Source organism: Vollenhovia emeryi, unplaced genomic scaffold (genome assembly GCF_000949405.1).
Source record: "Vollenhovia emeryi isolate VEMERY1.0 unplaced genomic scaffold, V.emery_V1.0 DF939209.1, whole genome shotgun sequence".
In the NCBI taxonomy this organism is placed as follows: domain Eukaryota; kingdom Metazoa; phylum Arthropoda; class Insecta; order Hymenoptera; family Formicidae; genus Vollenhovia; species Vollenhovia emeryi.
In genome coordinates, this window is record NW_011967157.1 from 748,755 (window position 1) to 769,193 (window position 20,439).

The window sequence follows — 20,439 nt, forward strand, 5'->3', positions numbered from 1 at the left end:
GGTGAACGTCGGATATTAACTATCCGCCACGAGGAAGGGGGAATCCACGGTCGAGCCTCCGGCGCCTCCAATCGGTTCTCTTCCACGGCGAAAAATCGTGACTCGAGCAGCGGGTTGGCCCCCTCGCCAATCTGTCGAGAAACGGGAAAAGTATGAACGAGCGTGTCGCGTGAAACGCGACTACATGTGACGCAAGGCGGCAGCGTGCGATTGATCTCGGGGGAAAGACGGTGGCGATAAACTTAGCCGCGACCACTACGCGCGCCGTCCGATAATCGATGAAGGGATTGTCAAGCGGAAGGAATAACAAGAATAATTATTATCCGGCATGAATCATTCGTCGCGAATATCCGAGATGATAATCCTCAATTTCTCCATTATCTAGATATCTCGTCAATGGCGCGATCAAGCGTTAATCCCGTTGATTGCGTTAATGAGGCGTTAATCTCGTTGTCGCGCCGACTCTCCCTTTCGGCATCGCGCGATCGTCGGAGAAACGGCCAGGTCGCTAATTCGGAATTAATCGTGTAATTCGACGAGCTTTCGGTCGTCCGGCGCGTAATAATTGTGCGGATACGCTCCTGATATTATCGAGGCGACGTCTTTCCATGGCTACACAGATATTGACGCCAACGTCGTTCAGACACAATGCAAAATACCGCGGCGCTCCCACCCACGATGTCGGGAACAATCCCCAACAATTCAATCAGTAAACACGGCAAGCGATAACCGCGAACACGTGCAATTGAGAACAGTTGAGTGGATAACAGCCGCATGTGACGCGATCAATCTTTCCTCGCGCGGTCGGCCGGTACTGTATTATGGTGGCTGATTATCTTAATGAAGCTCTACGCTCCATCGTGCTTTAATTAGCCCCTCGCCAGCGCGATAATGGCGTGTTTTATGACGTGAGTAATTTTTCAATGTCCATCTCCGAGTATAGTAAAACAACGAATCGGCGAACAAGGCGTTTCCTCTCGGAGGAAGATCGGTCGCCTCGCGTTTATAAGAAATGCCGAAGCACGTAGAAATATGTGTTGTCCACGGAGAGAATTTTTTCTTAAAATTTATCCTGAAAGTCACGCAATCGTGGGACAAATTTTTTGAAATATTACCATAAAGTTCTTCCAAATACCGTGTTGTCCGACGATTACATAATTCTAGGAGAAAACTCTCTCCGCGTGGCTCTTACAATTCTACGTAATAGGACGGTGTAATTTCAATCTTCCGATTGAAATTATCAAATTTTCTGCCAAGCAGAAGCCCGGGCCCTTCCATTGGCCGCGAGCGAAAATCTCTTTCGCGCATTCGCGGCGTCGATATTGGCTCGTTCGGCCCGCGCCAATCGCCGTCGCGCGGTTTTGCAAGTAAGCGACGTGCCTCACTTTCTTTTTCTCCTTCGCATAATTGCTTTATCGCCTCGCGCACTTTTCGTGATCGGCGCGCGACGTCGATAAACAGCCCATCGCCGACGACGATAACGATAATGGCTGACCTTCGCCACTCTCGTCTCGCAAAATTGACAATTAAGAGCGTTCTCCCTTCCTTTTCACGTCCCCCGTTTGCGCGGCGTCGGCCGAGTTCTCAGATTCCTCGTACAGATCCGCCCGTCTCCGATCGCATTCCGCTCACTTTGTTTTGCTCCACGCTTTATCTTTCGCAGCCTAAACACTCGCGCGCGCACACAGTCCCATTTTTAAGCGCGACATGTACGATTTGCACGAGTGCGTTTCAAGCCCGTCCTTTCCAGCTACATTTTCCCTTCGCCTTCCACGTCCGTCGTTTCCACCCGGCCGAATACAGTTTCAATTTGAATCACGTTCCCGCCATTCGTGAGACATCAACCGAGTCTTCCTAGACTTCTTCTGCTGCTTATTGTATTCGTATTTCGCGCTCACCTCGTTTCACTGCTCTAACATTCTCTCGGCACCTAAATATACACCAGTAACGTTTTAAATGCGAAAGGTACAAAATGTATAGCTAATACGAGCTTATATATGACTGTTCACTTCTTGGCTACATATTTCCTGTACTTGCGTCCCGTTTGTTTCTAAAGCGTCGATGTGGGACGGTCTTAAGGAAGCGTAAGCGAGAATCTTGCTCGGAGCACAGCGAGCGTTGGAAAAGAGAAAGCTGAGCAAAACGAGCTGTGATTCTGCGACTTCCATTCTTCATTAAAGACGATTATGAAAGCCGCCCGGTCCGCCCGGTGCACCTCTCACCTCTCTTTCAGTTTCACGCTCCGGAAGGACTTGGGCACGAATGCGTAAGAGGCATGGGAAGGGCATGGTTAAGGGCGAGCCTATGTGCAAAATGCAATCAGTAAGGACCTCTTGTACCTCCGGGACAATATTTAAAATCTCTGCCTTCGAGTGACGCACAGTAACCGTTCGAGCTTGTCTTTTCAACCGCGGTTTCCCGCAACTCGCCCCGTCTCCTCGTCCCGCTTCGAGAAAAACCAGGCGAAAGAAACGGTGCGTTCCCTTTACCGACGCAAGTTGACACAAGCATCGGTCTCACCCTTGTCGCCGAGCGTTGAAGAAAGGCAGACTCGTGTCGACTCGCGTCGCCAAAATGGAAAGCACCGGAAGAGGACTCCTCGCTGGAGGGTGCCAGGTTCGACGGCCAGGTACGGGACGGCCGCGAGGTTAGTCCCCACCCGTTGCCCGAGCACGCCGATCCGCGTCCTGGCCGTCGACCCGCGCCGACGTACCTCGGTTACGAGCCACCGCGTCGAGCACGGGCCGGTACGCCGTCAGTGATCAGCTGTCAGTCGCGCAGCTGGACGATGACAACAACAACAACACACCTCCATCGCTGCACACGCGGAGCGGAGCGGATCGCAGCGCCGCCGCCGCCGCCGCCGCCGCGCGCGAGATATTCGAGTGGCGAGAACCTCGGAAAGAGAGCGACGTCGGTTTTCGCGTCCGGCGACGGTCTCGCGCGTTCGCCTCCTCTCGCTCGAGGGTGCCCGGCGGCCGAGGATGCTGCCGCTCGCGGGCGGAGTATCCTCGCGCGGCGACGCGGACTTTGAAACGGCGCCGAGTGCCACCGCGCCCGCGCTTCCCGCGCGCGAGCGTATCGAGATCGAGATCGAGAATATCGAGATTCGCCGCCGTCGCCACCGCCGGCTTGGTTGGGAAACGTCAGACGGCGCCGCGGGAGTCGGTCCTAACCTCGAAAGCGCCGTCGCGCCGACGCCTGTGTCGCGTGTATGCGGCCAGTGTGAGGAGGAGAGGAGCCTCCCTTTCAGGGCTTTCGGGGGCCGCCGCCGCCGACGACGACGCAGCATGACCGTCTGGGAGAGGCTGCGTAACCCGTGCGGCTGGCGCGCGGGCGCCAAGCAGATCTCCGTGGACGCGATGCTGCCGCTGCTGGTGGTGCCGATCCTCGCGGTGATCGCCGCCCAGGCCTTCCTCTGCACGGTCGTCGTGTTCCTGCTCACGCCGCTCCTCGTCTACTACCTGCACCACAACTTCCTCAGGTTCCTGCTGCGCACCAAGTTCTTCCTCATGTGGACGATCACGAGCGTGCTGATGATGATGCTGGTGTTCGAGCTGAGCGTCGTGCCGCTGCTCGAGATCCTGCCCGAGGAGAACCTCGTGTTCATGATATGCGTCGTCGGCGGCACGTGGTGCGGCTACAGGACCAAGCTGAGCGCGGACGCGACCGCCCAGGAGAGCGCCGTCGCCACGCAGAGCCTGGAGCTGGGCGAGGGCAGCGGCGAGCTCTGCGCGACGTGCAGGAGACGCGCGCCACCCCGGGCCCACCACTGCCGCCTGTGCCAGACCTGTATTCTCAACAGGGAATATCACTGCAAGTGGTGCGTACTTGGGGGGGCCACGTTGTCGCAATCCTGTTACCAATCGCCACGCTTTTTCCCCCCTTTCAGGCTGGACTGCTGCATAGGTTCCAGCAATTTGAGGTCGTACTTAGGCTGTTTATTCTTCTCCGCGCTCGCTTTTATGTACGGTTCCAACTTGACTATGACCAGCGTCTGCCATCCGTTTATACTTATCGGGACTGTACTCCTGCCGGACGACTGCAGCGACGTGTATCATCAGCTGGAGTACGTATTTACCGTGGGTGCTTTCCAGCGAGAGACACGGATTGGACACGGTGTCGACGCAGAGTCATTTCATCCTTGTGTAATAATGACGAGCAACGACGATGAAACGACTCGCCGTGTTACGCGCTGGAAAGCACCCCGTGTCCAATTGTGCCTTTGATACGCGCTTGAGAGTAACAAAACGCACTGCGCAGATAGAGCTCTCGAAATTATTCCACGACAAGATGAGAAGTCACAAGTATATCACGAGCGGCAAGTGCGAAGGGTGTCACTGATACCAAGGCTCGGTGAAGCAAACTGGAAAGATACAGGGAAATATCTATAAAGTTGAACAATCGCGAGATAATGATAATTGTCAGGCCCCGCGAGACGTAACGTCGTAAATATTGCAGTATCTCTTATTTGCTCTCCGATGTGTAAAAAGTCGGGCAGATAATGTGTCGCGCAACTGTTCGGTTTTCCCGAGCCGATCGATATGTGCAATAATGTGTACATTGTTTTCAGCATCGCACTTTGCTTCGTCTCCGCTCTGTACAGCCTCCTCGTGGGTCTGGTGCTCTTTTGTTATCTCGTGTACCACCTATGGCTGCTCTACAACGGCACGACGTCGAACGAGCGGCGATTAGATATCAAAAGTCAGTACGACCACGGAATGCTGAAGAATGTATCCCGGTTGTTCTGCTGCAAAACTTAGGGACGTTAAACTTGTAAGCTAGGCCACTGAATTCACTCGACACGGTGTATGTATTACACGCTGTACAAAGGATGTAATGAAATCAAATGCGACGAACTAGGGAACGGTAAGGCCAAAGTATTTGTCATAGCGCGTTAAACAATAAGTCCACGTGAGATGGCTCGGATCGGAAACGCAGCCGCGTTGACGCCGGCTCGATTGCACACTGTCTTCATCTACTCAATGTATCCACGATTCATAATTCATGAAAAAGTATAATAGACCCGTTACTTCCATAATGTTATACTTGTGAGATCACGTTCGACATATCACGAGGCATCGACAACTATTACATTCGTCATCCTTAATGTATCGTTGCGCATACAATTTGTATATTTATTGTAACTGTGATAAAACGGCCATTGTACGAGTAATATAGCGAATTACTTTGAGTACACACGAACGCACTCTAAAGTAAGTTGAAGTGAGAAGAAAACTTTTAAATACGTACGTACACAGCAATGGTAACCCGCATTTTATTCTGCGTAAAAAGAAAAGAAAAAGAATGTTCTATCTTGCGTGTACTCAGGAGTAAGAATACTCTTTACCTCAATCAAATACGAGGCCAACGATTGTCGTGCAGTATTAAATCTAAGTTATTTCTAAATTCGTTAAACTAGTCTTCTAATATTACACCTCTTTGCCTGGGGTCGAAGTCTGGGATCACTTCTTGCACAATTTCCCGCCACTTGTTTCTCATGCGCCTCCTCTCCATGATGATCGGCACCGCTTCTGGATATTTTTTCCACATGTCGAAGTACTTGCTTCTCAACTTTCCCTCGTAATGTTCCGAAGCTAAACGTTCGCTCCTCAATCGTTCCGCTTTGCTCTCCACAGCTTTTAATTTCCACACCTTAATGCATTCTCTCTGCAGTCTCATGTCGGAAAAATCTCTAGCCACTTGATCCTTGCTTCTCTGCTCCTTCACCGCCTGCTTCCACTTCTGCAACGTGTACAGCAATAAATTTCTGTCGTACAATGATGTAGCTAGTTCGGATTTAATTTTATTCTGACGTTCCGTTTCCATCTTCCACGTCACGAACACTTTTTGAAGTAAGCACCGCTTAAAGTGGTCGTCGGCTCTCTTCATATCGTTATTCTTCTTTTCGACGAGCGCGGCTATACAACGTCGTAACAAGTATTTGCGATAAAATGCTTCCGCCATGGAATTCAGTTTCTCATATCTCTCCACTTCGCGCGCTCGTTGTTGCTCCCGTTCCTCGCGCATTCTTCTTGCCTCGCGCAAGGCCTAAGGACGAGAGAGTCGTAGATTAAACGCGGGTATATTTCTAAATGTAGCGTATAAGCGGCATTATAGACGACGGATTACTTAATTATGTTATAGAATAAAGTACAAAGTAAGCGAGATATTGTGTCAGTAATGTAAACTAGAGTATTACAGCGTAACATTTACTGGAAACGTCCCTCGCAAGAGATAATTTTGTTAGCAAGGTGAAAGCTATGAGAGAGCCAAGTGTACTATACACACCCAATACGATATTAATATACTTTGACCTCTCATATTATCTGACCTCTTGTTGCAATCTTTTCCTCTCTTGCTCCTCCGCCCTCCTGGCAGCCTCTTCTTGCCTCCTCTCGTCCTCCAGTTTCTTCCGACGCGCCTCTTCGCGCAGCTTTATTCTGCTTCTCCTCGCTTCCGCCCGCGCTTCCATCCTCGCCAGAAATTTAGGAGGACTCGGTACCCGTATCGGCGTCATTAGCGACTTGTCCCTGTCAATTGCGAAAGAACGTACAATTAAGGACCCGCCCAGCCAAATTACGCCTGCATTATAAATCCACGCCGATTCAATTATTTACTATAACAAAAAAGGCCTCGCACATTCTGAATGGACTCTCCTCTTTAAGATACTTTCTACTTCACAACCTCAGAAAGACCGGCGTGTAAAGCGAGCAATGTAATCAACGGTCCGCTTTAATTTAGTTCGCAAGACTAGCTTCCAGCGTCTTTACGTCATCGTCGCTCGTTATAAAAGAGCTTAGCCGCTCAGAATACGCTCGCACACTATGCAAATAGTTAAAATGTCCGACGTCGTCGTGTAATGTAACGAGATATTCGTATCTTAAATGGAATACAAAGTTGATTCGTAGAAGACGCGATTATTATGCTGATGATCATTTGAGCTTTCAGTAGCGAGATCGAGATATGTCTTCGGGAATTTATTAACCAGAAGCTATAATCTTTTCGAGATAAAGAATTCATTGGTCGAGTCTCAAATCTCTTTATGACACCTGAAGTGAAAGGGACGCTCGTGATTACAGGACTACCTGTAGCCCGCTTGTCTCATTAGTTGGATCAATGTCCTTCTGGTCCGCTGGCCGCAGTGGGTCAGAGTCTCCCTGGCCGCGTTCACCGTCTCCTCGCCGGACCTCGTTATCTCCTCCTGCACCTGCTTCAGTTTCAGCTCCTCGATGATCTTACTCTGCTCGGCCAGCTTCATCCTCTGCTTTCGAATGATCTCTTTCTGGACGGTCAATCGACACTGTGCCGGCGACTCGACGACGAACGGCCTGGAGGAAAGATCCCTCTTCCTCGTCTCGGTGTTTCTCGCGTTCGAGGGCGGGCCCTTCGACTCCGCTCTCTGACTCGACTTCAACTCTTTCTGCGTCTCGTTGATGGTGTCGATGAGCAGCTCGATCTTTCGCGCGTCGGGATCCTCCGCCGCGCGTTCTCGCCGAGCCTTCGCCTTCTTTGCATACGTCCTCCACAGATGAATGCACGATTTCAGTTTTCCTCGCGACCAGATCTCCTGGACGCGGCTCCCGATCTCGCGGAGACGACGTCCATTCCGCGCGTTCTCCCGAAGAGTCTCGAAGCATGATCTTAAGATACGCGATCGTTGCTCCTCCGATTCGCAGCTCGTTTTATCCTTGATGGTCACTTTGATGCTACCGAAAGACGTGACTTCGATCCCGTTCGTCGAGCACCGCCTGCTGTCTTTCGATTCGGTAGAAGAGACTTCCGCAAGTGGCTTTCTGGGCTTCCTGTGAACGACCGTCGGCTTTGGCTCGAACCTTCTGTCCCTTCTCTCACTGATAAGAATCCGCTGTCAATTTTCAGATTTGATACAATTAATTTAGATACTCCAAACATTTCTGGTGTATTCGCAGGCGCACGTTGAAAATAGTGATTCATCTTTATTAAACGTGCAACTTGTCGGCGAGCCTTACCTTGACTCTGCTGGACGTTCTCCAAAAGTTTTCGTCATCCGAGCTGGCTATATTCTTTCTGCTGCACAGTCCGCAAAACTTAGGACGGGACTTTTGCAAGTCTTGCTCAAATTTGCGTAATTCCCTCTCTATGAAAGTCTGTTCTCTCTTCAACTGCAGTTCCCTCGTTTCTTCCTGCGCCAGTAATCTGTAAATGCATGAAATCCATCTTTGTACAATATTCCTTACATCATTACGTCATTTCCGCTAAAGCCTAATCTATAATGTGCTCTCTGCATCAAGAAACATTTTATTTTGTAGTCAATAAATACGTAACGGATTTGTGCAAATTGATAAATTGTATATTATACATTGCGTAATCGTACATTGTCGACAAAGTTTTAAGCGTTTTGATTCGTTTATGTAAAATAAAATGTTTCTAGATGCAGAAAGCACATTGTAGATTAGGCTTAAATGATCCATTCATATAATTGTATTAAGCTGCGCTAACAATAAAAACGTTGACAAGATAAGCGGTAAAATTAAAAGTCTTACGCGCGACAATTTATAGATCGCGCGTATATTTAAGTACATAGAGACGCATATTATAAATAAAATGTGGACTTTATAAATTTTATGTAAAGATCGAAGTATATAGACGCGTATATTATAAATAAGATCTACACTTTCATAAGTCGTACACAGAGAGAGCATTTTCTCGTAAATTTTACCCCGAAAATCATGTAATCGTGGAACAACAACGTGACATTTTAAAGAACCTTTTGAGAGTGTTTTATAATTTTACCATAAACTTTACTAGTAAAATGTGTACAAAGTATAATTACTAGTAAAATGTATGGTAAAATTTCAAGAAACTCTCGTAAGATTCTTCGAAATGCCGTGTTGTCCCACGATTACACGATTTTCAGGATAAATTTTAAGAGAAAATTCTCTCCACGTATACGAAGTTCGATACCTCCCGGTCTCCGCAAGGACAGACGGCTTTGCCGGAGAACCGGCCGGATCCTCGCGAAATATCCTGTGCCTCGCGTCCATCACCAGATTCGGGTCCAGGAAGGTCCTTCGCTCGTCCTCCAGCATTCGACGTTTCTCGGACGGCTGAAAGATCGTCACCTTCATCATCTCGTCCATCAGCTTCCTCGCTTCGTCGAACAGCACCATCGCGTCTCGTCAATCCAAGAGCTCTGAGACCTGAAAGCGTTTGTCAATAACTATTCGGCCGCGCCTACTTTGTCCCTTGTTTATGCGTGTTTGTTTCTCTGTTGTCAGGGAAAGCCTCAACCCCCCGATGTCGGGTGAATGCGGGACCCTGATCCCCCATTCATGAGTTGGGCGGCAGTGGACGAGGGTGGAAGCGATAATCGGGGAAAAATAAAATGCGAATATTAAGGTCCGGTTTCGCCAACGTTGTTTAACTTTAAGCTTAGCTTAATTCGTTCTTCGTCTCTTTCCAACTGTTTGTACTTTAGAAAGAGACAAACATGAATTAAACTAAGATTAAAGTTAAGCGACGTTTGGTGAAACCGAGCCTAAGGAATACGCTGACATTCTCCCACATTCACAAGTAAATATCTCGAATTTTTGTCGATTAATTTTTTATAGCAAAAATTCAACGCTTTCCCTAGTAGTACAATATATTGGTGTAACATTAGGAAATAATGTAAATCTAGTATTCCCAATATTGGTTCAATATTGTAAGATGGACGCTTTCTCTTGTTTGGCTAATCTGTCTAATTAGCAATATTGGCTTAATATCGTATCAATATTAGACTAATATTCTTATTATATTGTTGAATATTCCCAGCGAGAAATGACTCGTCGATCGTTGTCGAAACGATGTCGACGTCGACATCGTCGAATTGAGATCGATCGACGAATCATTTCTCACTGGGTTGATGAATGCACTTCCAATATAAATATAATATTATATGATTATTGTCGTGCAATATTTACATTTATTTTATGGCCAATATCGGCTTTACGTTGGACAATATCGGCCAATGCATTTTTAATATAACCAACATTGGACCATTGTTGAGTCAATTAAGAGAATATGTTTGCAGACGATAAGTTTACACGAGTAATTCCAATATGTCTTTGAATCGCAATATTTTTTATATAATTCTCATTTATTTTATGCAGAATGTTTGTTTTTTTATTTTGCCTCGTGCGACAAGATAATTGATAAAACCAACAAACTCCGGGTTTTACAAATAGACTGCGCGGATAACCGCGCAGCACAGTTTTAAAACACGTTTGATCAACGTTAAAAATCAATTTTAAACGCGTAGCATTTTTTCAGACAATTCTATTCTTTCACACGTAACGTAATTATAGTACGTGACGCATAAAAAGTGATATGCAACGTAAATAAAATGTTGGATTATATTTAACAGTTAGTCTTCGAAACATTTGTATATATAAAAAAAAATACAAACGTTTATTCGCGCTTTTTAAAAGTATTGTATAAGTTTATAACATTTCTTTCCGACGGTTTAACAAACACATATATGTATTTCCACACGTTTTGTACGCCACGGAAGCGCGTCGGCCAAAACTGTATTGTAAACGTTTGTTAAACGCGAATGGTCTGCAGAGATTTAGACGATTCGTCGAGATAAATGTACGCGGCTGGAGGGATAATCGCGACGAGCCGTCGTTCGCGCGCGTCGGGCCGTTCGAAGTTTCCCGCCGTCGCGACGTTAATCAATCGCGATGCGAGATCGGCATCGTCGACTGTCGACGGGCCAGTGCTGCTGCAGCAGCAGGTGCATCGCCTGTGCGAGAGGTGCATCGACTTCGAAGCCTATGCGTTGAGGCTGGCGAGGGTCTCTTTCTCGTGTGAGTTGAAAATAACACAGGGGTCCCCGCACGCGACGAACACCTGTTCCCAGGCTGCCGCGCGATGTCGCGCGCCACCCGCGTCGTCGTCGTCGCTGCGACACCGCGGGTCGCGCGTCGCGGTTAGAGCTTGGAGCGACCTGGTGTCACTCGCGCGCGACGGCCCCGCGATCGCTCTCCCCCTTCGTACTCCCGTGTGCAGGTTCGCGCGGTCGAATGTGACTGTAACGCAGGCACGGGCGAACGAAACCGCGGACTCGGCTGGTGCGATACGTCAACGTAAGATGGATCCAAGGGGCCCTCCTGAGGGGGCCCCTGCCGAGTCCTTCGAGATAGCCAGCATCGACAGGGCGGCTGACACCTCGGTGAACTGGCCTACGGACCATCCCTTCGCCACGTCCCTGTGCGAGCAGCCGAAGAAGCTGAACAGGCTCGTCTTCCTGACGGTGAGTGACCCTCGGCTGACGCGAGCGTCATTCACGACGCGACCGCTCTCTTGCCAGGTTGAATATGTGGAGGATCAGTCCCGGCTGTTCCCCACGTACGAGCAGATCTCCTTTTCCCCGAGGGCGACCTCCCCGCTGTCCGAGTTCGAGCATCGAGTCAGCCCGCTGGACCCGAATATGAGCTCCGCCGCCAGATACTCCCCCACGCCGGTCCAACTGCCCTCCTCGCCCTTCCACAACTCCGTCGTCGTGCTGCAGGGCCCGTCCTCGCCCCTCATGTCGCAGCCCGAGCCGAACATACGAACGAGCATCAATTACGTCACCCAGCTGGCTCATCCGATCGACACTCAGACCGTACCCCAGGCGGACGCCACCGCAGACTTTGTTGGCAATGGGAACGAGGACGGGCTGGTGTCCAGCGTCAGCAACGAACTGATTTTGATGCAGGGTGAGAAGTAATCTGTTTGTCGCGAGGCGAGATATGTCGGGCATGCTTTTTCAACTTGGCCTTTCAACCACTCGCAGAAACTGCGCCCGAGTTGGAATCCTCGGCGACTCCCCTGATGCTAACGGGAATACCGGGCACGGACTTCGCTCTGACCAGGGATTTCTTGGTGATGCAGGACGATCAGATAAACGTTATCAACACGTTTAAAAATCAGAACATGGAGATGGAGGACAACTCCATAGCTTTGCCACCCATTACCGAGGATGCGAACAAGGAGAACAACAATCTCGCTTTGCCAGAGGGTGATAAGGAGATTCAACAAGTTGCCAAAGACCTGCCGTCCACCGAGAAGAGGAAAGTAGTCGAGAAGAAAGATATTAGGAGATCCAAGCGTCATATAACGGATAAAAAAGATTTCTGTAAGTGTAACAGCTGCTTCCGAGCATGCGTGGATGTTGCTGGGCTCCAACTAATTTGTCAGTCGTGTCTAATTTGTTAGCCATGCCCTACCTTGGACAAATCAAACAACACCTTCTGACCAGAATTAAAGAACATAGAAATGACATGAAAAAAAGACGAAAGCTGCCACTCCGTGGTCAGCAAACACCGTGTATTACATGATCACGAGTTCAATTGGTCGAAACCAAGAATTTTACATACCGTGCGCCTCAGGAGAAAGAGAGAAATTGCCGACAAGTTTTTTATCAAGAAGACCGATAACACGTTAAATTTACAGGCACCGAAAACTTAAATGTTGTTCCTAAGACATGATTCGTATTCGTGTATTTTATAATTCGGCTCTGCCTTATTCGACGACGATGACTGACTTAGGTGCGTTGCTTAACTTATTAACTTACATTATTTCATAATCACGTTGCTGTTGATTTGCAGTACCACTTGAAAAGGACCCCGAAAAATAGGGTCGAAACATTGTGTAATAAACTAATAAAATAACTAGCCAGTTGGGCTGACTATAAGTTTCCCGTCTCAACTTGTTGCTTTACGTTCGTTTATAGCGTCTGACCTATTGGACGGGCAATTTTACAGGGTGCGACGACGAGTACGACAGTAATTGTGCCAAAGACGACAGCTCTAACTTGACCGACGTATGCGCAATCGCGGATCAACCTGTACCATCGCGTGCTGTAGCAACACTGCCAGGATCATATCTTTTGTTAAACAAACTATCCACTTTGCACGCTGCAGCGAACAACGTGACCTATGGTATCTTTGCGAAACGTAATATTCGAAGGCGCACGCAATTCGGGCCCATCAAAGGCGAGTTTTGCGCCTACGACGGCTCGCCCTTCGAGGACGCTCTGCCACTGCTCTATGAAACTGAACACGGCGAATTCCTGAAAGTAGACGTTTCCAACGAAAGTAGGTGATTGGCCGTGGCGTTTGCCCTTGGTTAAAGGCCTGAGCAGAATGGCTGTTGTGTGTACTCTTAAGTCAATGTTTTGCGTTTTATATCTTTGTCTTAAAGTAACGCACGGTAACTGTCTTGTGACTTAAGAATACAAGACAGCCATTCTGCTCAGGCTCCAAGATGTTAAATCTCCGTCTTGCGTTTTCCAGACACTTCAAACTGGATGCGCTTCGTGCGGCCCGCGCTGACGTACAAGGAGCAAAATTTGATTATTTGTCAGCAGAAAGATGGAATAGTGTTTTTGACCAATCGAAACATCTCGCCGAAAGAGGAGCTAAAGGCGGGCCCCGGTCCAGACTATGCGAGTCGCAGAAATTTGCCAATGCTCAAACCAGACGTGAAAGATGAAAAAGGTATCAAGTGTTGTAACTGTAGAAATTACACACATTATGTAATGTAACAAGCATTGACCCATGCAACTTGGCTTCTTCCTTCTTTCAGGAGAAGTGGCTAATCAAGCACCCACGTGGCCACGTTTGGACGGTAATTCTTACAATCGACGCATAAAGATGTTTCGCGACAGGAACGTGAAGGAGAAGGAGAACTCGCGACAGAACAAGTGCGACAAGGAGTGGAAGTGTTCCATGTGCAGCTTGATTTTCAGAAAGCCGTCCCTGCTCAACTTGCACACGGCCGTTCATTCTAACGATATCAAAATCGAGGATGAGATGTCCACGTGCCCGCAGTGCGGACTGGAATTCCAGAAGCCGAGCGAATTGGTGAACCACGTGTCTCAGCACGGGCGAACGGCGTTACCTAAAGCGAAGAGATTAAATCCTTTGGGTTCATACAAGTGTTCAATGTGCTACAAACGTTTCGCCACCAAGATACGGTTGCAACAGCACTGTTTGGCGCATGGCGCTGAAGACCAAAAACCACTGCCGTGCAGTATCTGCTTGAAACGATTCATGAACAACTCCGCATTGTCCGGTCATCTGAAAACGCATAAAGGTAAATGTATGACAAATCGGTCGTTCGGACTAGACAGCACTGTACTATTGTGCTACAGCAATTCCGATTTGCAGAAAACAAACAGGTCTTCGAGTGCCCAATGTGCCGGCAGCTCTTCCGCCAGGGTACGATGCTGAAGGATCACGTCGAGACGCATAGGAATCAAGACGGTATATTCAATTGCCCTCACTGCCAGCGAACATTCATCAAGTATTCGGTCATTCGCAAACACATTCGGGCGCATCACTGCGAAAGGAAGCACAAGTGTCAGCATTGTGCGAAACGCTTCCCGACGGTCGACAAACTGCGAATGCATCTGCTGAAACACTCTGATCACAGGTACAATTTTTAATTTGGATCCGTTGCGATTACGTTAATAAGGTGTGTGTAAATTTGGAAAATTAACTTTCATTCGCGCAGAGAATTCCACTGCGCGAACTGCGGTAAACGGTTCAAGAGGAAGGACAAGCTGAAGGAGCACATGACGAAGATACATCACTCCCAGACGGTTAACGGAGAGCAAATAACGCAGAACAGCCAAGCGAAGAAATTTGTGCCAAAGGTATGTCGGGGTAAAATCGCGATTGACTGTATATTAATCAATTATTTTATCAATAGGTGAACCCGAACGACTACAATCGCTTCATTTACAAATGCCATCAATGCCTGGTGGGTTTCAAAAGAAGGGGAATGCTGGTGAATCATCTGGCGAAGCGGCATCCCGACGTCGCTCCCGAATCTGTGCCGGAATTGAACTTACCTATCCTGCGACAAACCAGAGACTACTATTGCCAGTACTGCGACAAGGTAGCATGAGATGAATTTCCAATATCCAAGGTGGACATAAAATTATCGTGTATTTTTCACACGTCATACGTTTCCAGGTGTACAAAAGTAGCAGTAAGCGTAAAGCACATATCGTGAAGAACCATCCGGGCGCGGCCTTGCCGCCCAGTAACCGGCAAAAGGAGTCTGAGTTTTCAGGACTGCCGAATCCAAGCTTCAGTCAGACGGTGGGCAGCATCACGACCAGTCCTCAAGGTTGTCAGTGGTGCCACAAACAGTACGCCAGCAAGGTGAAGCTCTGCATAAAGCGATTACATCTACCGCGTTGACAATCGCGACGAAAGTTAACGAGTATATTCTATTCAAGGCGAAGCTGTTGCAGCATCAACGCAAGAAGCACGCGCACCTGATGGAGCCGGCGGATCAAGTACCGCGATCGCGGAACCGGCCGCCGCAAAATCAAAATCAACCACCCGCGCTCAACGACAGCAACTATGTGATATCCGATTATATACAAGGATGCGACGGGGATTTCCTGAAGCAGAAAATCAAAATAACGAACGACGTTGATCTGATAGGCAACGGAGGTTTGGAGATGATCGGTCAGCAGATTGTGCGTATGCGCGACATACGTTGAGGAAAAGCGCGGCATCCTCGACACAGAGGATGAGCGTCGCCAATTTATCGAGATATGAATCTCGTGACCTTTGTACGCAGTCGAGATAGGCTGCGGTTGTTTTGCTGCCGTTACCAAATCGCGGCGACGTCGCCTGGACGAAGCGACGAAGCGTGTCGCCCGAGAATATTTGGGAAAATGCGGCTTTGTCAGCGTCAGTGCGAAACACTGGGCGCTGTTTTGTTGGTTGTACGCGTTGGTCGATCGACAATGACGACGGTTACCGATGATAATTAGTGGCTTTGACGGATTTGTTGGAGACTGAGCGCGCAGTTTTAAGGATACTTTGCCCGAGCCTGGAAACGAAAAAAAAAGAGACGCCTAAAAACGTTGACTGAGAACCAACGAGGCTCGAATCCACTTGCGGCGGAGAACATTGTAGTCTCGTACAATTGTTGAGATCTTTTCTTGAAGTATTAAGAGTACCGTAAAGAAAGAAAAAGAAAAAAAAAGGTAGAACAAGTCCCGGTACTATCGGCACGCGATTTGCGCTAGGCCTGGTAGTTTTACTTTAAAAATCCGATGTCATTCGAGTGTGAAGTAGATGGACGAAATTTAAGTGACCAGTTCAAAGCGATGTTAAAGAAAAAAAAGCGGCTTAAATCTGGCGGGCGGACGGGTCCGCTGCGTCTTAGATCAGTGTGACTTGTTTTCCGTACGGCGGCGATTGGACGAGTAATGTTGAAGATTCATTATTCGCAACGTATTTGGCTTCACTTAACGGCGAGCGATTGTCTGTAGATTACGTGAAAGCTTGCGATCTCCGCAAAGAATCGTCCATTTCACTTTTGCTCTTTCTCTCTATCTCTATCTCTTTCTCTCTCGTAATTCCAAGATCTCGTAAACGCTTGCGTCCACGTTCTCATTTTAGAATAATATACAAGTAACATGCGTTCTTAGATCTTCAACGGAACATACTGTTTTCACGTAATCGTTTCGTAATCGCTGGTCTCATCCACGTATGAGTCTAGTCGAGTCACAGCTCGTTTGAACCGTCGGCTCGAGATGTCCGGTTTAAATCGACGCACGGTACCGTAGTTACGTAGCCAAGGGGACCCTCGTCCTCGCGAATTTACGAACAGCAGGATCAAACGTACGTGTATTTTAAGCTGTGTATTCCTGGCCGCGCGTTCACTCGCACGTAAGCGTACGTACACCACGTGTTCCCGCGCAAGATTGCCCAAAGATTGTGTATTCCGCAACGTGTCTGAATTCGGATAATTGTGTCCTCCCCCCCCTCCCCCCCCCACGTAAAATCCCAAATCCGGTTGGTGTATGATCGTAAGTAAAACCCGCACGAACGATTTTCACACTCAGAAAAATTCACCGACGAAACGACGACGATGTTGAAGTTATTTTACACGCGGTATCACACACACGTTGTCGCGACTGCGAAGGCAGGGAGATTGCATGTTTGTCGATGTCGTTGAGTACACGGAGGACTGTACTGTAAACATGACTTAAATAAAGTTATTCGATGAGCGATACGACGGGCGTGGCACATCATTTATTACGTTATAGGAGCCGCGATATCGATAAGCGTGCCGGATATAAAGGAAGAAATGTTGAAAGAGGAGTATCTAAATTTCCTGTATTAATTTTTTAGGCATTTAGCGCACAAGGGGTAGTCGGTGTCAACGAGTTTGCTATAAAAAAATTGTCGAGGCGAGTTAAGCGACACGATGAAAAATTATACTCGAGACAGGTGTGCGGGTCATGTACGTTTACATATATTTTTTTATAGCCTTTATTTCGCCGCGGCCCTCCTATCTGTTTATCGTGCTTTTACTTTCGAACTTCTCGCTGGCGATCGCGAGCGGGCCGACCGCTCCGGGCTTCAACACCTGGTGATTCGGCGTGGCGGCGAGCGAGCCTCCGCCCCGCTGCTTCTGCGCGGCGTCGTACAGTTGCTTCTGCATCACGGCCAGGGAGACCTTGTTCGCGGACAGGAAGTCCTTCATGGAGATCATCTCGCCCGACATCCTGCGGGGCGTCTCCGAGCTGTCCTCCGCCCTGATCGAGTCCCGGCCGACCAGCCGCGTCGGCCGCCTCTTGGAGTAGTACACGCTCGACACGGAGGACTGCCGCCTCGGTAAATACGGCGCCGCCACGTCCCGATTGCCGTACTGCAGCTTGTGTATCGCGTAATTCAGGCCCTGCTTTATCACGATCGACGTGACGTTCAGCAGGGAGTAGATGCAGCAACATCCCACCACGAGGAAGACGAAGTTCGTGAATCTATACCTGCGCAATGATCGGGAGAAATAATAGAAACTGTACTTGTTTATACTTTCAGAGCCGGAGCGCGACAAGTTATTGGCGTTGAAGAAAAATCGACGTCACGTTCGCCCAAGAGTCGGTCGTTGAAAATTTAGTTTGCGGAACTTTGACTATGCGCCTCCGATCTCGTCGACAAGATAATCTTACCAATGCACGTAGGGGTAGCTCGGTTTCTGCGTGCTGACAAAGTCGCCGAAGCCGATGGTGGTGAAGCTGACGAAGGCGAAGTACAGCGCGTCGAAGTAGCCCCAGCCCTCCAGCGGCGCGTAAAGGGCCGCGGCGCAACAGGCGACGATGCAGGAGGTGACGGACAAGTAGAGCATGACCCAGTACACGCTCGGCTTCCATTGGTCCAGGTCCACGTGGTCGTCGTCGTCGTCCAGGATGTCCGGCAGAGACGGCCGCTGGGCGCCCGACGACTTGGAGATCCGCCGGGACGTCAGCGTGCTCCTGCGGAGACGCCTCCTCAGTCGACGCACGTGCCAGCTGCGCAGGATCCACGCCAGGAGAGTAATGATCCTCTCCAGGAAGAGATTGAAGAACAAGATGCCGCCTAAATCATCGACGTTGCGATCAAACGGTTGCGGCAGGGTTGGGCGTTTAGATCTCCATCCCGGATTCGTAAAATCTTAGGCTTTCTACTCTCAAGGCTCAATTAGTTTTTAATCATTGCTGCTCATTTCTCAAAAATGTCTCCCGAGATACTTTTTCGTAATTAAATGTGGATATTTTACCGGAACAACCGAAGAAACCATAAAGAATGACGGCCGCTTTGCCCGCCGTTGTCTGGGGCGCGGTGCTTCCGTACCCTGCAAAATGACTTCAGTATCACGCTTCTTTCATTTCAGGAGCATATTACACGGCGACGCATGCATATAACAGAGGATCGGCGGCCAAAGGACAGCCGGCCGTGCGAGATGAGCGCGAGACTAGGTCGCGGGATATTAGCATTCCGGAATTCACCGAGCACATTCTCATGCATATGCCGGCCGACGACCCTTGACTCAACGTCATTACGACCAAGTTTCGCGGAGGAATGCGATCGTCCCGACGAAACTTTTCTCTATCGTGTATAAATACTCGCGCCAAGTCGGTTTTTCTTACTCGCGCAAGAAGGAAGCCAAGGAAGGAAACTGAGTTAATTACACAAGGTGTCGTCTTTATGATTTATGATCTCTTCCTCTTTTCTCTCGCCCAGGATAACAAAAGCCGTATATCAGTAACAATAATTGTAACGAGGGGAACACTTTGCTTTCACAGACATTAAGAGGCGCGGAATGCAATCGGCAGGATCGCGTCCCCCCCCTGAGGGTCGATTTTGTTCCCGCTGTGTCGCGAGGAAGCGAAGGAGCACGAAGTGAATCCCCCACTGACCCCGATATTCGTCGTGGACGGAGTGGCCGGCGTTGACGGCTACGTGTCTTACCGATGGTCGAAACTATGGTGCCGACGAAGTGAAAGCTACCGGGAAAGTCCCAGCGGCGTCTCTTGTTAATGACGCCGGTAGCGGAAGCGTTGCCGTAGGCGTACAGCAGCTCGTGCAGCCTCTGCAGGGCCAGGGGGCTACCTCGCAGGTGGTGCCTCCGAAACGCGTGGTAGACCCGCCAGAATTCCGTGGCCTGCGCGGCCCCCCCGGGAAATATCAATTGAACAGAACGTTCTCTTTAACGCGCTTTAAACGCGCTTCGATCCCTGCGGATCTCGAGGTAATATATTCGCTCATCGATCACGTTACAAGACTACGCGATTCCTAGATTTCTTTGGCGCGAATTAATAATAATTGAACGAGGCTCCCGTCGCTCTACTCTCGTCCGCCAGTACTTCGCACGGAGATCACTGTAACGTCTCTTAATTTTCAACAAGCGATGCGTTTCTTCAATCTGCGTTCGTGACAATTGTACTGGCGAGGAGTAATTTTTTTTTTATGTATAATATATACACGTCTTCGCGGATACACTTTTTTTTTGTACCTGCCGTATCTCGAGATCGCTCTCCAGCCTTTGGAAGAGAGCCGCGCCTGCGAGCATGTACGCTGCCAGGACAACGGCAAGGAGGACGATCCTGGCGTTGTCCTCCGCGAGGCCTCCGCACAAGCACATCACCGGCGACTCTCATCTTCCCGACAGCCGGCCGCTGCACGCGATCCCCACCGCGCTTTTCGTCCGGAGCGGCGCAAGCTCGGGGGCGGCCGGAGAAGAATTCGCGAAGAGATACAAGGACGCGAGAGGATCAATTCGAAGAACGCCTCTCCTCTCTAACGCACACAGACGAGGTTTGTTGAACGACGCCGAGGCTCCTGCCGGCCGTGGGATTCGATTTTCCTCGAAAATAAAATGTTAATTTTGTCACGTCGTCAATTTCGTCAGCTTCGACTTGAATGGCTCGAGGTTTTAATTTTCGAATGCTTTTAAGCTCACGCGGGGAGAGGGGGGGTGTATTAAGCGGCCAGGAGATAAAATTGATCGTAGCTAGATTGGAAAATATCCTAATTGCCTCGCATTGACGCGACGACGTACCAGGCGGTCGAGATGTATGTAGGGCAATCCGACGCCTGTACCATTGAGAGCAAATCCTTTGACGAGGTAAAAATA

The 20,439-nt window shown here is 49.1% G+C and overlaps 4 protein-coding genes across 6 annotated transcripts; 2 read left to right on the forward strand and 2 right to left on the reverse strand.

The window, feature by feature from the left end:
* The first annotated feature begins 3,210 nt into the window (after positions 1–3,210).
* Positions 3,211–5,409, forward strand: LOC105561300 (palmitoyltransferase ZDHHC23). Its single transcript, XM_012011154.1, has 3 exons — positions 3,211–3,823; positions 3,893–4,069; positions 4,574–5,409. Exons 1-3 carry the CDS (start codon positions 3,291–3,293, stop codon positions 4,761–4,763), a joined length of 900 nt encoding a protein of 299 aa, XP_011866544.1. The 5' UTR covers positions 3,211–3,290; the 3' UTR covers positions 4,764–5,409.
* On the reverse strand, positions 5,406–9,423 carry LOC105561326 (trichohyalin). The gene is made up of 5 exons (XM_012011200.1): positions 8,947–9,423; positions 7,965–8,178; positions 7,089–7,867; positions 6,335–6,533; positions 5,406–6,051 (listed from the first exon to the last, which is right to left on the reverse strand). The coding sequence occupies exons 1-5, from the start codon at positions 9,150–9,152 to the stop codon at positions 5,419–5,421; spliced, it is 2,031 nt and encodes a 676-aa protein (XP_011866590.1). The 5' UTR covers positions 9,153–9,423; the 3' UTR covers positions 5,406–5,418.
* Positions 9,424–10,716: 1,293 nt separating this feature from the next.
* On the forward strand, positions 10,717–16,022 carry LOC105561303 (PR domain zinc finger protein 10-like). 2 transcript variants are annotated; one of them, XM_012011164.1, is made up of 11 exons: positions 10,718–11,278; positions 11,336–11,726; positions 11,804–12,145; positions 12,774–13,106; positions 13,305–13,508; positions 13,597–14,106; positions 14,181–14,445; positions 14,527–14,668; positions 14,725–14,913; positions 14,991–15,182; positions 15,260–16,022. In XM_012011164.1, the coding sequence occupies exons 1-11, from the start codon at positions 11,117–11,119 to the stop codon at positions 15,527–15,529; spliced, it is 3,000 nt and encodes a 999-aa protein (XP_011866554.1). In that variant the 5' UTR covers positions 10,718–11,116; the 3' UTR covers positions 15,530–16,022. The 2 variants fall into 2 exon arrangements, with proteins under 2 accessions (XP_011866553.1, XP_011866554.1); XM_012011163.1 differs by having other exon boundaries at positions 10,717–11,726.
* Positions 16,023–17,188: 1,166 nt separating this feature from the next.
* LOC105561305 (potassium channel subfamily K member 13-like) lies at positions 17,189–19,955 on the reverse strand. 2 transcript variants are annotated; one of them, XM_012011165.1, is made up of 5 exons: positions 19,819–19,955; positions 19,275–19,467; positions 18,583–18,657; positions 17,996–18,401; positions 17,189–17,812 (listed from the first exon to the last, which is right to left on the reverse strand). In XM_012011165.1, exons 1-5 carry the CDS (start codon positions 19,945–19,947, stop codon positions 17,335–17,337), a joined length of 1,281 nt encoding a protein of 426 aa, XP_011866555.1. In that variant the 5' UTR covers positions 19,948–19,955; the 3' UTR covers positions 17,189–17,334. The 2 variants fall into 2 exon arrangements, with proteins under 2 accessions (XP_011866555.1, XP_011866556.1); XM_012011166.1 differs by lacking the exon at positions 18,583–18,657.
* Positions 19,956–20,439: the final 484 nt, after the last annotated feature.

Excerpts from the sequence above, each read along its gene's own strand:
- LOC105561305 (XM_012011165.1), bottom strand. The coding sequence starts at position 19,947 with ATGTGCTTGTGCGGAGGCCTCGCGGAGGACAACGCCAGGATCGTCCTC. Across the intron at positions 18,658-19,274 it reads CACCATAGTTTCGACCATCG|GGTACGGAAGCACCGCGCCC; the intron begins GTAAGACACGTA and ends GTCATTTTGCAG. Across the intron at positions 18,402-18,582 it reads TGGTTTCTTCGGTTGTTCCG|GCGGCATCTTGTTCTTCAAT; the intron begins GTAAAATATCCA and ends TCGATGATTTAG.
- LOC105561303 (XM_012011163.1), top strand. The coding sequence starts at position 11,117 with ATGGATCCAAGGGGCCCTCCTGAGGGGGCCCCTGCCGAGTCCTTCGAG. Across the intron at positions 13,107-13,304 it reads AGTAGACGTTTCCAACGAAA|ACACTTCAAACTGGATGCGC; the intron begins GTAGGTGATTGG and ends TGCGTTTTCCAG. Across the intron at positions 15,183-15,259 it reads ACAAACAGTACGCCAGCAAG|GCGAAGCTGTTGCAGCATCA; the intron begins GTGAAGCTCTGC and ends ATTCTATTCAAG.
- LOC105561326 (XM_012011200.1), bottom strand. The coding sequence starts at position 9,152 with ATGGTGCTGTTCGACGAAGCGAGGAAGCTGATGGACGAGATGATGAAG. Across the intron at positions 7,868-7,964 it reads TCGCCGACAAGTTGCACGTT|CGGATTCTTATCAGTGAGAG; the intron begins TAATAAAGATGA and ends GAAAATTGACAG. Across the intron at positions 6,534-7,088 it reads ATGAGACAAGCGGGCTACAG|GGACAAGTCGCTAATGACGC; the intron begins GTAGTCCTGTAA and ends CGCAATTGACAG.
- LOC105561300 (XM_012011154.1), top strand. The coding sequence starts at position 3,291 with ATGACCGTCTGGGAGAGGCTGCGTAACCCGTGCGGCTGGCGCGCGGGC. Across the intron at positions 3,824-3,892 it reads AGGGAATATCACTGCAAGTG|GCTGGACTGCTGCATAGGTT; the intron begins GTGCGTACTTGG and ends CCCCCCTTTCAG. Across the intron at positions 4,070-4,573 it reads GACGTGTATCATCAGCTGGA|CATCGCACTTTGCTTCGTCT; the intron begins GTACGTATTTAC and ends CATTGTTTTCAG.